We start from the raw sequence: 12,142 nt of genomic DNA, 5'->3' as shown, positions 1-12,142 counted from the left end.
CTCGCTCCCTCTGACGTGTTATCCTGTCGCCGGGTTGCGGTGATTTCGGATTTCTCGGGTCAGCTCGGAGGGTTTTTGGAGGACAGTTAATCATGGCCCTGAGGGTGATCGGACTGGTCATCCCATCGGGAGCAGCTGCTTTTAAAGCGGTGAACGTTGCACAGAAGGTAAGGACAGAAAAATACACGGACCCTTATTTGTCCTGCATAACGCGTTAAGTTCACAAGGGCAAGCTAACTAGCTAGCTAGCGAACTTCGTAGCCGCTAGCATCACAGTCGGTCGCCGACAGGCTACCAGCTGTTTATGCTGTTTCTTGTCAGTGGATAGCCAATAACATGACGTTGGCAGTCAAGCCTGTCGATATACCAATTTGTAATTATGCTATTTGGTTAAGCTAGCCAGTCTCGGAGTTGCCAAATGCAGAGTTTTGAGTTTCAACAAATTAGTTTGGTAAATATGTTGTACCATTAAAACCCAATACAAACTGAAATGGTAAGGGCCCTATGGTTGGATGTGTATTTTACCTAATGTTGAGACCCTGTCCCATGTGTCACATCTAGTGTGTGTGTGTGTGTGTGTGTGTGTGTGTGTGTGTGTGTGTGTGTGTATATATATATATATGTGTATATATATATATATATATATATATATATATATATATATATATATATATATAAAAATAACTTACAGCAAACTTGAGGGCAGGGTAGCAGTGTTTCTAGATTTTTCCAGGGGAAGGTGGTGACTCTTCCCCCAAAAAGTTGTGGCGGAGCATATGCACCGGTGTAGCCAGTTTATTGATTATAGTGAAAGCGTAGCGTTCCATACGTTACGCGTGCAATGTAGCCGGCCTAAGTTAAAATGAATTGAACTTTTAAGGAGAAGAACGAGAAGCAAATTGCCTGTATATCTGAGAACATATCTCGCACGTTTTTTTTTTTGTTTGTTTGTGCAGGGGTCGCCCCCCCCCCCCAAAAAAAAACAAAACAAAACAATGGTAGGGGAAACACTGGGTAGTGTTGCTGTGTAGAAATAGTTGTGTAGATTTTTTTGGACTTTGGGGGTGAAATGGGTTGGAGGGAATCCCCATGTTATTAAATAAAAGGTGTATTTTTATTTTTTTTTGTCATGCAGGCAGGTGTTCACACCAGCTCGGTGAGAAGCCTACGTTATGGCTGGTTGGCCTATGCGCTGGGCGAGAGGACGACGCCACGGTTAAAGCAGAACAGCAGAATCATCACCTTGGACGGCAACTTGTCCTCAGGGAAAGGAGCGCTGGCCCAGAAGCTGGCTGACAAGCTGGGTAACTATCGCACTGTAGGGACCCTTCATCAGGGTTTGCCCCGGCAAAGGTACACTCATCCAGTGATTCGTCATGCAGTGGATGTAAGAAGGCGTTTACAGGCTAAAATGTTAAACTCCTTCCATCATGGGGCTAAAATGACTGAAATTTGATTGTGATAATGCTTACTGCACCAATAATTGAGAGCCTGACTGACAGTGATATATCTGCGATAGTCCAATATTGGCTGATAATATGTAGCATACTGTGGACATTTTTGGGAAATATTCTTACTTGTCTTATTGGGAGTTAAGTCCAATTTCTGGTCCCGCGTTAAATTGACGGCGTGGGTACATGGGGGTAGTACTGCTGCGGGGGGGGCCGGGGGAAAAAATCCCAGCGGCCTCCGGTGAAACGTTAAGACCGACGTCACGCTGCGGTGGCCAAGCACGCTACATGACAGGTGTCGTGGCGGTTTTGAGGCTGCGTGAGAGTCCCGTACAGTAAACGGGGAAACATCACTGCCTCCATCGCTACCACAAGAAAGTTTTAGCCTACAAGGTACACTGTAGTGTTTTAAGTATTTTATTAGCTAAAATCACTGTCGTCATTCATAAATATGTCTTCATTGGTGAAAAATTCCCTATTTGCCAATGATCTGACTTATCCTCGTAAGTGAAGAAGTTCTTATCTGTATTTACATCGGACGAGTAGGCCCAAGAAAGTTCCATGTCGTTTCTCCATTTTGAAAATATAATCGCTGAGAGGAACATCAAGCACTAGCCGACCTGTCTAGCTAATCCACGACGCATTTTCGTTCAGAGCCATCGTCGCGTGACTGAAACCAGCTGAAACGGAGGAGGAGATCAGTGAGAGGCGCTTGCCACTGCCTCTGCAAGTTTGAAAGCCTGCACTGAACTTTAGTTCATAATGGAGAATCATACTTATGCCGAGCCACAGGAGAAGGAATCCTCGTCGCCAAAAAAAATCTAAAATTGGAAGACGTGTTGTCATAGCTCCTTGGTACATAACGGCTACCGCAGTTGCAACACACATTTGAAAAAGCGAGGCGCTAGAGAGCACTATTCGTTTGAATGCCAAATACAGTTTCACCGCTTGATGGGAGAAATTCCTACACAGTGTAACCTTTTTAAAGCTATGAGGGTAAAGAGAAAACTAAACGCTAGCACTGGACCGCCAGTCTGTGTCCAGCTGAATGTTTTCCAAACGACAAAGCTGCATTCAAGTGCAGTCAGGAACGACAGTACAGTAACGTTGCTCTCCTTTCCATGGAAGCTTAATCACCTTAGATATGATTGCTATTTCAGTGTTAACATAAAACAGAGGGGAGGGAGGGAGGTGTAGAGCCTGTATGAGGCAGAGGCAATAATACAGTACATTGACAATAATAATACTTTTACATTTCTGATTGTACATTTGTTTAGCACCATTCGATTCAAATGTGACTGAACTAAAATATGATTGTAGTTTCTGCATTTATTACGAAAGCATTTATCAGTAATGCAGTTAAAATAGGGGAAATGTGAAAAATTGAGTTGCAGTTCGATTTTCTTCCTGCGCCCTTAAAATTACAGTTAGGGGCTACAGTGCTCCTAGTAAAAACAAAAAAAAATAATTTGTCTGGAGCCCTGGCCGTAGTCTGATGTGCACCTCTCAAAAAAATTTAACTAAACCTCACGGTGACGCAGAGCGCAACAACTGCGATTGGTCCGCTTGGCCGCGTTGCATTTCCCTTCGACTCATTTCCTGGTTCTCCTTCTCCATAAACAACATGGAATCAAGGAGAGGGTTAACTTTTGCTGCTACAGCTTTCCGTCCGTGGTCGGAAAGCACAAAGAAGACCCTTTTGTTTCTCTCACTATGCCTCTAAAGTCAGTACTTGCTCCGAAGCTAATCGCCGCCACTCTCTCACTCGCTCTACAGCACACTCCCCACGCACAAAGTATAAACCTTAGGCCACTTACGTAGGCTACGGCCACGCAGAAGCATACTGTACATCCCGCTTCAGGGTTACGATGCGATTGGTTTACATGTAAACGCAGCCACTGAATGACCTTTTTTTGGAAAATTCAATGGCAAGACAGTGTGGACAGTATTTTGTGTTGAGACCAAGAACTTCTGATTCTGTATGTACAGGGATGCTCTACATGCCCGAGCCTGACACTTTCTACTTGGACAAGATGACCGGCGAGAAGGAGCCACTTCCTGTTGACTTCAACGGGATGTGCAGCCTGGAGAAGTTCTACGCGGACCCCAAAGCTGCCGACGGAAACAGCTACAGACTGCAGATGTGGATGTACACCATGAGGCTGCTTCAGTACGCCGACGCCCTCGAACACCTGCTCACCACAGGTACCGCTGGCTCAGAGCTGCACTGGAGCTTCCCGTACTCCGCTCAGCGTCCAGCTAGGTCATTTCCATGGCAGGATCACGTTTGTGATTGCCATATGCAATTACACGATTAAGTTTGTGATTCATTTTAAGCAATGATATTAAGGAATGTGTTTGTAAGACAGGATTTATAGTGTGTTAACGGAATCGCTCGCATACAGCCTGATCTTCTTCTGTGTTTTAAGGCCAAGGAGTGATCCTGGAGCGTTCTCCCTTCAGTGACACGGTCTTCCTGGAGGCCATGTTCAAAGAGGGATACATCAGGAAGGAGTGTGAGTATATCACTAGGGCTGGGTTGAAATAATCAACTCTCCAATTAAAAGAATTCTTTCTTTGAGTAATCTGATATCGATCAATAAAATCCTGAAATCGATCTTTTAAAGTGCTCATATATGCTCATTTTCAAGTTCATAATTGTATTAAGAGGTTATATCGGAATAGGTTTACATGGTTTAATAAAAAAAAAAAAAAAAAACACCATATATTTGTTGTACTGCACATTGCTGCAGCTCCTCTTCTCACCCTGTGTGTTGAGCTCTCTGTTTTAGCTACAGAGTGAGGCATCTCACTTCTGTTCCATCTTTGTTGGGAGTCGCACATGCGCAGTACCTAGGTAAGGACTACTAGCCAGTTAGAAGCAGAGTATGAGGATGCGCAGTAGCTAGGTAAGGACTACTAGCCAGTCAGAAGCAGAGTATGAGGGCGTGCCACGCTAGCAGCTAGGCGAGCATTATAACATGTGTTACAAAGTGACGCACGTTTGTCTCTGAAGTAAAGGCTGGACTACAATAGAGCTGTTTGGAGCAGTTGGTGAACAGTGTTTTCTGTTGGAGATGGTAAGTCCCTTTGGGGGGGGACTTTGGGCTTTTTCACTTTGTAAACCTATAAAATGCACAAAAAAGATATATATAACACAATAAAAGGAAACGGGAAAAGCCTAAAAGCATAATGAGCACTTTAATATGTTAGTATAATATTAGTCCTGTTAAGTAAAAAGTACTTTAATCAACCTTTTTGGGGGTGCATTATACAAATTATGGGGTGGGTTTGCTTCTTGCATGTACAATTTACAGCAGAAGTTCTCTAAGAATCTCTTTTTTATAACAGAGCGAAAGTGGTATTGGTAATTTCCCTAACCTAACTGATATTGAATCTAAAATGCAATCGAATCGGGACCCTGTGAATCGGATCAGGGAAATCAGTGGCAATACCCAGCCCTATATATCACTGTCACTAACGACAAAGATGTGGATATGAAGCACGACCATTTAAAAGTAATTCTCTGTATTTCAGTAGCCTTGAATATAAAAACGTACCGGCTAGGGCTGCACGATATGAGCAAAATATCTCATTGCGATTATTTTGACTGATATTGCGATACGATATTTGAGGGAAAGATACTTTTTGTATAATTACTCATTTTCATTGAAAAGTATTACAATTAAAAAGGATTATAGTGGGATTTTTGCAAGGATCTGTACCAAACAAAGATTTGTTTTTCTTAAAAAAGGTCCCATGACATGGTGCCCTTTTAGATTCTTTTATATAGACCTTAGTGGTCCCCTAATACTGGATCTGAAGTCTCTTTTATATAGACCTTAGTGGTCCCCTAATACTGGATCTGAAGTCTTTTTCCTGAAATTCAGCCTTGGTGCAGAATTACAGCCACTAGAGCCAGTCCCACAATGAGCTTTCCTTAGGATGTGCCATTTCTGTGTCTGTAGCTATTGAGGAGGAGAGAGAGGGGGGGGGTGGGGTGGGGTGTGGGGGGTGTGGCCTTGACCAACTCCCACTTTGCTCGTTTGAAAGCCATGATGTCTCTCTCTCATGGGTGGGCCAAATTCTCTGGGCGGGCAAAGCAGAGAAAGGGGAGGTAACCTTGCTCCTTATGACCTCATAAGGAGAAGATTCCAGATGGGCCCATCTGAGCTTTCATTTTCTCAAAGGCAGAGCAGGATACCCAGGGCTCGGTTTACACATATCACCATTTCTAGCCACTGGGGGACCATAGGCAGGCTGGGGGAACTCATATTAATGTTAAAAAACCTCATAAAGTGAAATTTTCATGCCATGGGACCTTGAAGTCTGTAGGACAGGAGGTATCTGCAGCACCTCAATACTTAATTCAGAATGGTCTGCCCCCCCCGGATTAGGATAGGATATTGCGATTTTGATAAAATTGCGATTAATTGTGCAGCCCTATTATTGATGGGCATTTCCAAAGTCAGTGCTGTTTTCCAATGTAAAATTTGGTGATGTTGTGTTGTTGCATTGCCAGAACAAATTGTGCGCGCACACACACACACACACACACACACACACACACACACACACACACACACACACACACACACGCACACACACACACACACACACACACACACACACACACTAAAGAAATGTCCTGTGGCTCACAGGTGTGCAGCACTACAACGAGATCAAGGGCATTAGCCTCTGTGAGTTCCTGCCTCCACACCTCGTCATCTACGTGGACCTGCCAGCCGAGGACGTGCAGAAGAAACTGAAACAGAGCGGCAAGGTAGCGACTGAAACCACAGCACGCTGGAGATACAGGAATAGTTATTTCATTTCATTTTCCGTTTGAAAAGAAACGCCGCAGAGAATGGATAGAATTGATAGAGTCCAAATCAAATATTGATATATAAAAAAAAGTTTAAAGTGGGATGATTCAATCAAGCTTTTTTAGCTCCATGTTAATTATTTATTCACATTGAATCTCTCCATTTGCAGTCCTATCTTCAGAATGTGCCCCTGACGTATCTGAAGAGCATTGAGGATAGCTACAAGAAGTCTTTCCTGCCCAAAATCAGGTGAGTAGTTGAACTAAAACCGATGTGACCACTGTCAAATAACCCATGCATCATACATGATGCTTATGTATTTTGGTATTTAAAGACTCCTAGTAGGGCTGGGCAATATGTGGCTAGATATAGTCTTACATTTTTAATATCGTAATATAGCAATAAGATGTGTTGACTTTTCCTGGTTTTAAAGTGCTCATATTATGCTTTTGGGCTTTTCCCCTTTCCTTTTATTAAGTTCTATATCTTTTTGTGCATGTTATAGGTTAACAAAGTGAAAAAGCCCAAAGTCCCCCCCCCAAAGGGACTTACCATCTCCAACAGAAAAACACTGTTCACCAACTGCTCCAAACAGCTCTGTTGTAGTCCAGCCTTTACTTCAGAGACAAACGTGGTCACTTTGTAACACACGTTATAATGCTCGCTAGCTGCTAGCGTGGCACGTCCTCATACTCTGCTTCTGACTGGCTAGTAGTCCTTACCTACCTACTGCACATGTGCGACTCCCAACAAAGATGGAACAGAAGTGAGATGTCTCACTCTGTAGCTAAAACAGAGCTCATTACACAGGGTGAAAAGAGGAGCTGCAGCAATGTGCAGTACAACAAATATATGGTGTTTTCTGAAAATTAAACCACAAACTTATTCTGGTACAACCTCTAAATCCAATTATGAACCTGTAAATGAGCATAATATGAGCACTTTAACCCTTGTGTTGACTTCGGGTCACATTGACCCGTTTTCAATTTTTGTTTTATATACGACGTAGAATTTAACAATTTAAAACAAAACTGAAAAAGTGCGGGGGAAAGTGATGTCATTTTCTGAACTTACTAGACTGTATGTAGACTCCATTGTTTTGCCTTTACCCACTTTGTCATTACATCCACATTACTGAAGATTATTTATCAAAAATAAAAGCAATAGTCAACCCCCGTTATTGCCGCATATCCATCTATGTGCTCAAAAACATTGTGCCATTTGATTTTCTCCAGATCGCCCAGCTTTAACTCCTAGCCAACAAACCCTGTTAAACCGAAACTAAACTGAAGCGTGTTTGCCTAACCAAAGTTTTCTTTTTCTTTAGCGAAACATCAGAAGTGCTCGCTTATGATGCAACCCAAGCCCAAGACGTTGAAAGGGTAAGCCTATAGTGGACAGTAGCTGGTTGAAAGCATTTTTGGGGTGGAATTTTGATCCCCAAGATCTTGTTACTATTTCTGTAGACGGCGTATTTATTGTGTGCTGTCCGCAGGTGGTAGAAGACATTGACTATTTGAAGTTTGAAAAAGGGCCGTGGCTGGAGCAGGATGATGTCACCTACCACCACATGAGGATGCTGTGAGTGCTTGATTAATGTTGTACCGTTTTCCCGCATTTAAATGCAAATTGCATCGAGGAAGAGCTCCAACAGGTGAAGTCGGATTCACAACCCCAGCCTCCGTTTGTCACACTCATCACGGATAAATATGCAAAGTACCTGAAACGAATCACACAGAGAACTCAAAATGCAGATTCGTTCTGATTGCCTTTTTTTATACGCCGTACTCCACCCATAGATCAGCATACATCCAAGTTGCTTTGCTAGGAGTTGATTTTTGAGTTTTGTTTATTGATTTTTTTATTTGCTGTCTTTTTCTCTGTGTTTTCCAGTGTGGAAGACAAACAGAAGGTGGCAACCCTGACCCACATACCAAAGTTTCTGCCAGAGATAACCATCGGAGCCCACGACTACGATGAAAAATACTATGCCTATAAATCGGTATGTAGAGAGATGTTCAAAAAATCTTATGATACATCGGCCAATATTTTTTTTTATTTATTTTTTTTTCATATGGATCCCTTAAATGTACCCTGTATTTCCGGACTACTTCGGCTGTGTCTCAAACGGCCTACTTGCACACTTCAAAACACTTAGTTTTAAATATATAGTGTAGATAATGCAAAAAGTACCCGGATGACCCCTTAAAAACGGTCAAAGAGTTCAGTGTGGAACGATGGACCCTGCGTGCACTAAACGGGCACCATCCTGACTACAGAGCGGCAGGGGAGGGACCAGAGACGTCGGCAAGTTGAATCCAGGCTACTGTATGCAAATGAGGAGCAGCCGCTCGGCTCGCCGCCTCTCAAAATCTGACAAATCTATTAAACTGACCTTATTTCGATTACAAAAAAAAAAAAAAAAAAGATAATTCAGCAGCTGTATGGCCCATTTCTCGCTTAAAATGTTTTCAGAAACACTTTCGGTGAACTATTTTCGTAAAATATGAGATTGTATTCCGAACGAGCCACCATTATGGTCGGTTTTTAATTTGGAAGCAGCCAGACCCACGTGACGCGTTCGTCCAATCAGCTGCCATGTGTTGCGTTCGTCCCGCTCATCCCACTCGTCATTTCCGGTGAGCGTTTTAACATAAGTGGTCCTTTTGGGACAATACTAACCATCGAAAGTGGGCGCTACAGCAGTAAGTGGTCAATCCACATTAGCAGGGTACTGCCGGAAGTATGCCGAATGAGACAGCCTTAGTGTTGCATGCTGATATTTCGCCAAGCGAGGGTTTATTTATTTATTTATTTTTTTTAGTTATTCTATTTTTTTTAAACGTCGTCTGGTCAGGGCAATTTATTGTTCTGTTCTGGAAATGTATTGATAATGTGATTACGTCACAACCCAAACACATTTTTGGCATTTCAGCTAGAGCTGGGCAATATGGAGGAAATCTAATATCACAATATTTTTGACCAAATACATTGGTGTCGATATTGCCGCGATATTGTGAGGTTGACTTTTGGTGCTTTCAAAAAAAAAAAAAGTAAGTTCAGGAAATGACATCCCTTTACTGTAATACTGCCTCTAGAACCATGAACACTAATCATACTACGAGATTACAATATCCAACATTGACTATTTCAAGTTTGAAAAAGGGCCACTGCTGGAGCAGGATGATGTCACATCACCACATGAGGATGCTGTGAGTGCTTGATATATAGCCCAGAATTTTTTTTTTTTTTTAAATTATATATATATATATATATATATATATATATATATATATATATATATATATATATATATGCGCCCTAATTTCAGCCATTACTGGCCATGTCTTGTTACTTATTGGCTGACGTAAACACAGATGTGTCTCTGCTAAAGAGCTAATTTCGGCCAATACATTACCCTGCCTCAAGTTCACAGTAAACGGATAATAAGAAATGATTGGGTTTTATGGATCAATTCTAGGCCTCATGCTGATCCCACAGATCAGCTGGGCTGCTGTTGGCTGCCAACATTAATTAGCTGTGTTGCAGGAGTATAAAATGCCCTTTCGTTTTTATGTTTTGTCATTTTCTGTGGATTAGTTACATTATCTTGCGATGATCACTTTATTGAAACCTACACAATCATATTGAGGAACCCTGCCTTCGCCCCCCGCCCCCGCCCCCCCCCACCGTTCTCTTCATATTGAATGCTTTTATTTCTCTACCCTTTGCCATGTGAAGCCTATGCGGTACTGTCGGCGTGATGGAACTCCTTTCCTTCCGCTGAAATATTGAACGACTCGTAGTTACAAGAAGGCAAATGCCAGAAATGGAATATTCTACAAGGCTTTTGGTATCATCAGTCTTGCAGGGAAACATTTGGCTCTGACCTTTTCTGTTTATTGACGGGAGACTTTTTTTGTCTCCCCCCTTGCTGCAAAACAAAAACCAGGCGGCGTAATTCAACAGGAGGCTGTGACCTGACATTTTAGTTCTGAGCCTGGATCTCAGTGGAGAGAATGAGAACTGCGACACGTGGAGGCGTAATGTCCCTCGACACACTTGAGTTGACAAAAGTAAAGTCATGGAAGGACGTTTGCAACACCGATGTATTACAGCTTCCATTAAATTTATGATAATGTTTTTTACAGCCCAAAAAAGAAAAAAAAAAAAACCCTGAAAGGTATTCTGTTTCAGATTTTAACAAGTAAATGGTTGATTTGAGTTTTCTGTTGAACGGTCACGTGTTCCTTTTTTATTTCATCAATTTGTTTTGTTCTCGTAGCTCCCTGGGAAGAGGTATGCACCCGGTTATAATGCAGATGTCGGAGACAAATACATCTGGCTGAAGTGAATGAGTCCACGGGCCTGTCGCTAATTCAACCCTCGTCATTGGCTGATCGGCTCCCCGAGTTGAACTCTGGACCACGCCTCCATTGTTGATCCAGTTGTCTCCTGTTGTACATCCTAAATAATGTGTATGTATTAAAATAATAAATTTTGAATCTACAAAATGGCTCTTCTTTCATTCTGACTGTATACCAGAGCTCATGAAAAGATAGGAATAAAAGAAGTTGTCGATGTTACATTTTTTTTGTCTAAGTCCTGGATCTACGCAACCCTACCTACAGCACCTTTTAACCATAGTCCTCATAAATCCACTGGAGTTTAAAATGCCAAAACAAAGAAAGAGGAAGCTGAGGGACATCCGACTGAATGAGGGATATCTGGTGAAATTTCCGGCAGCACCTGAACAATTCCCGGAAGTGGAACGTCGCCGATATAGACGACGAACGCGCTGAACTAACCGGGCTCGTTTAGCTAACCCTTGTGTGGACTACGGGTCAAATTGACCAGTTTTCAATTTTTGTTTTATATCAGAAAATATGGGATGTAGAAATAAGCGCTGAAAAAAATGCGTAGAAGAAAACTTTCAAACGTTGGACGTTGGTTTTTCAAGGTTGACGGGAAGACAACACAAGGGTCAAACCACCAAGACCACCGCTACTAAAGGTTAGCCTAGCCGGTAACACGATGAATGCCTCTGCCTCCTTTTCCCTACGAGTGTTTGGGAGTGTGAGATTCACCTCTGACTCTGCATAGTTTAGCGTCCGGGATCCGATGACTGCCTCGGGGACCGCTCCGCTCCGTAAGTGGCTCCACTCCGTCGGTGTCCTTGCCGGGCCTGCCCCGCTTCTCCTTGGTTTGTAGCCGTTCAGATTTTTAACCCTTGTGTTGACTTCGGGTCACTTTGACCAGTTTTAAATTTTTGTTAACAATTTAAAATGTTGGAAAAAGCAAAAACAGTCAAAAACCTCAAAAAAAAAAAGTGTTTTTTTTCAAGGTTGATGGGAAGACAACACAAGGGTTAAAAAGTGTGTATATAGAAAAGTTTGTAGTGGGGGAAACGAGCAGTCTTTCGGTCCTTTGTCTTCCATAGTGTTTCCACTGCCTCCAAAATGGCAATCCGTTACACACCTGTGACTGTTCAGGTTAAATCAGCACACAACCACCCCCGCCTCATGTCACATCAGTCTGACCCTGCCCACTACCTGAACGACCTGATTAATATAACAATTTTCAAGAATGTTTTATGACCTAATAGCACTTTTTTTCTGTCAGTGGCAAAGGCAGAAAAAAAACAAACATTTGGCCAGGCCTGTGAAAATAAATGATAGACCTGGGTATTTGCTTTTGTTTTTTTTACAGTCTACTTTTTCCACGATCATCCTGCTATCCCAAATCTACAAAAACAAAATAAACATATTTCTTTTATTTGTCAATGTTTCTACCAGATCGTGATCCGAGGCTTGACGTAACGGGCCTTAACGTACACTTGGCAGGCGTAACTTAACTGTGATAGAT

At 42.3% G+C, this 12,142-nt stretch overlaps 1 protein-coding gene across 1 annotated transcript; it reads left to right on the top strand.

Annotated features, from left to right (window-relative positions):
- On the top strand, positions 1–10,791 carry ndufa10 (NADH:ubiquinone oxidoreductase subunit A10). Its single transcript, XM_039818860.1, has 10 exons — positions 1–167; positions 1,136–1,304; positions 3,441–3,656; positions 3,881–3,967; positions 6,113–6,234; positions 6,447–6,526; positions 7,605–7,659; positions 7,773–7,858; positions 8,171–8,279; positions 10,563–10,791. The coding sequence occupies exons 1-10, from the start codon at positions 93–95 to the stop codon at positions 10,629–10,631; spliced, it is 1,068 nt and encodes a 355-aa protein (XP_039674794.1). The 5' UTR covers positions 1–92; the 3' UTR covers positions 10,632–10,791.
- The last annotated feature ends 1,351 nt before the right edge of the window (positions 10,792–12,142 follow it).

Source organism: Perca fluviatilis, chromosome 12, assembly GCF_010015445.1.
Source record: "Perca fluviatilis chromosome 12, GENO_Pfluv_1.0, whole genome shotgun sequence".
In the NCBI taxonomy this organism is placed as follows: domain Eukaryota; kingdom Metazoa; phylum Chordata; class Actinopteri; order Perciformes; family Percidae; genus Perca; species Perca fluviatilis.
The sequence above is the reverse complement of the archived record's forward strand: the minus strand, read 5'-3'. Positions and strand labels throughout refer to the sequence as shown.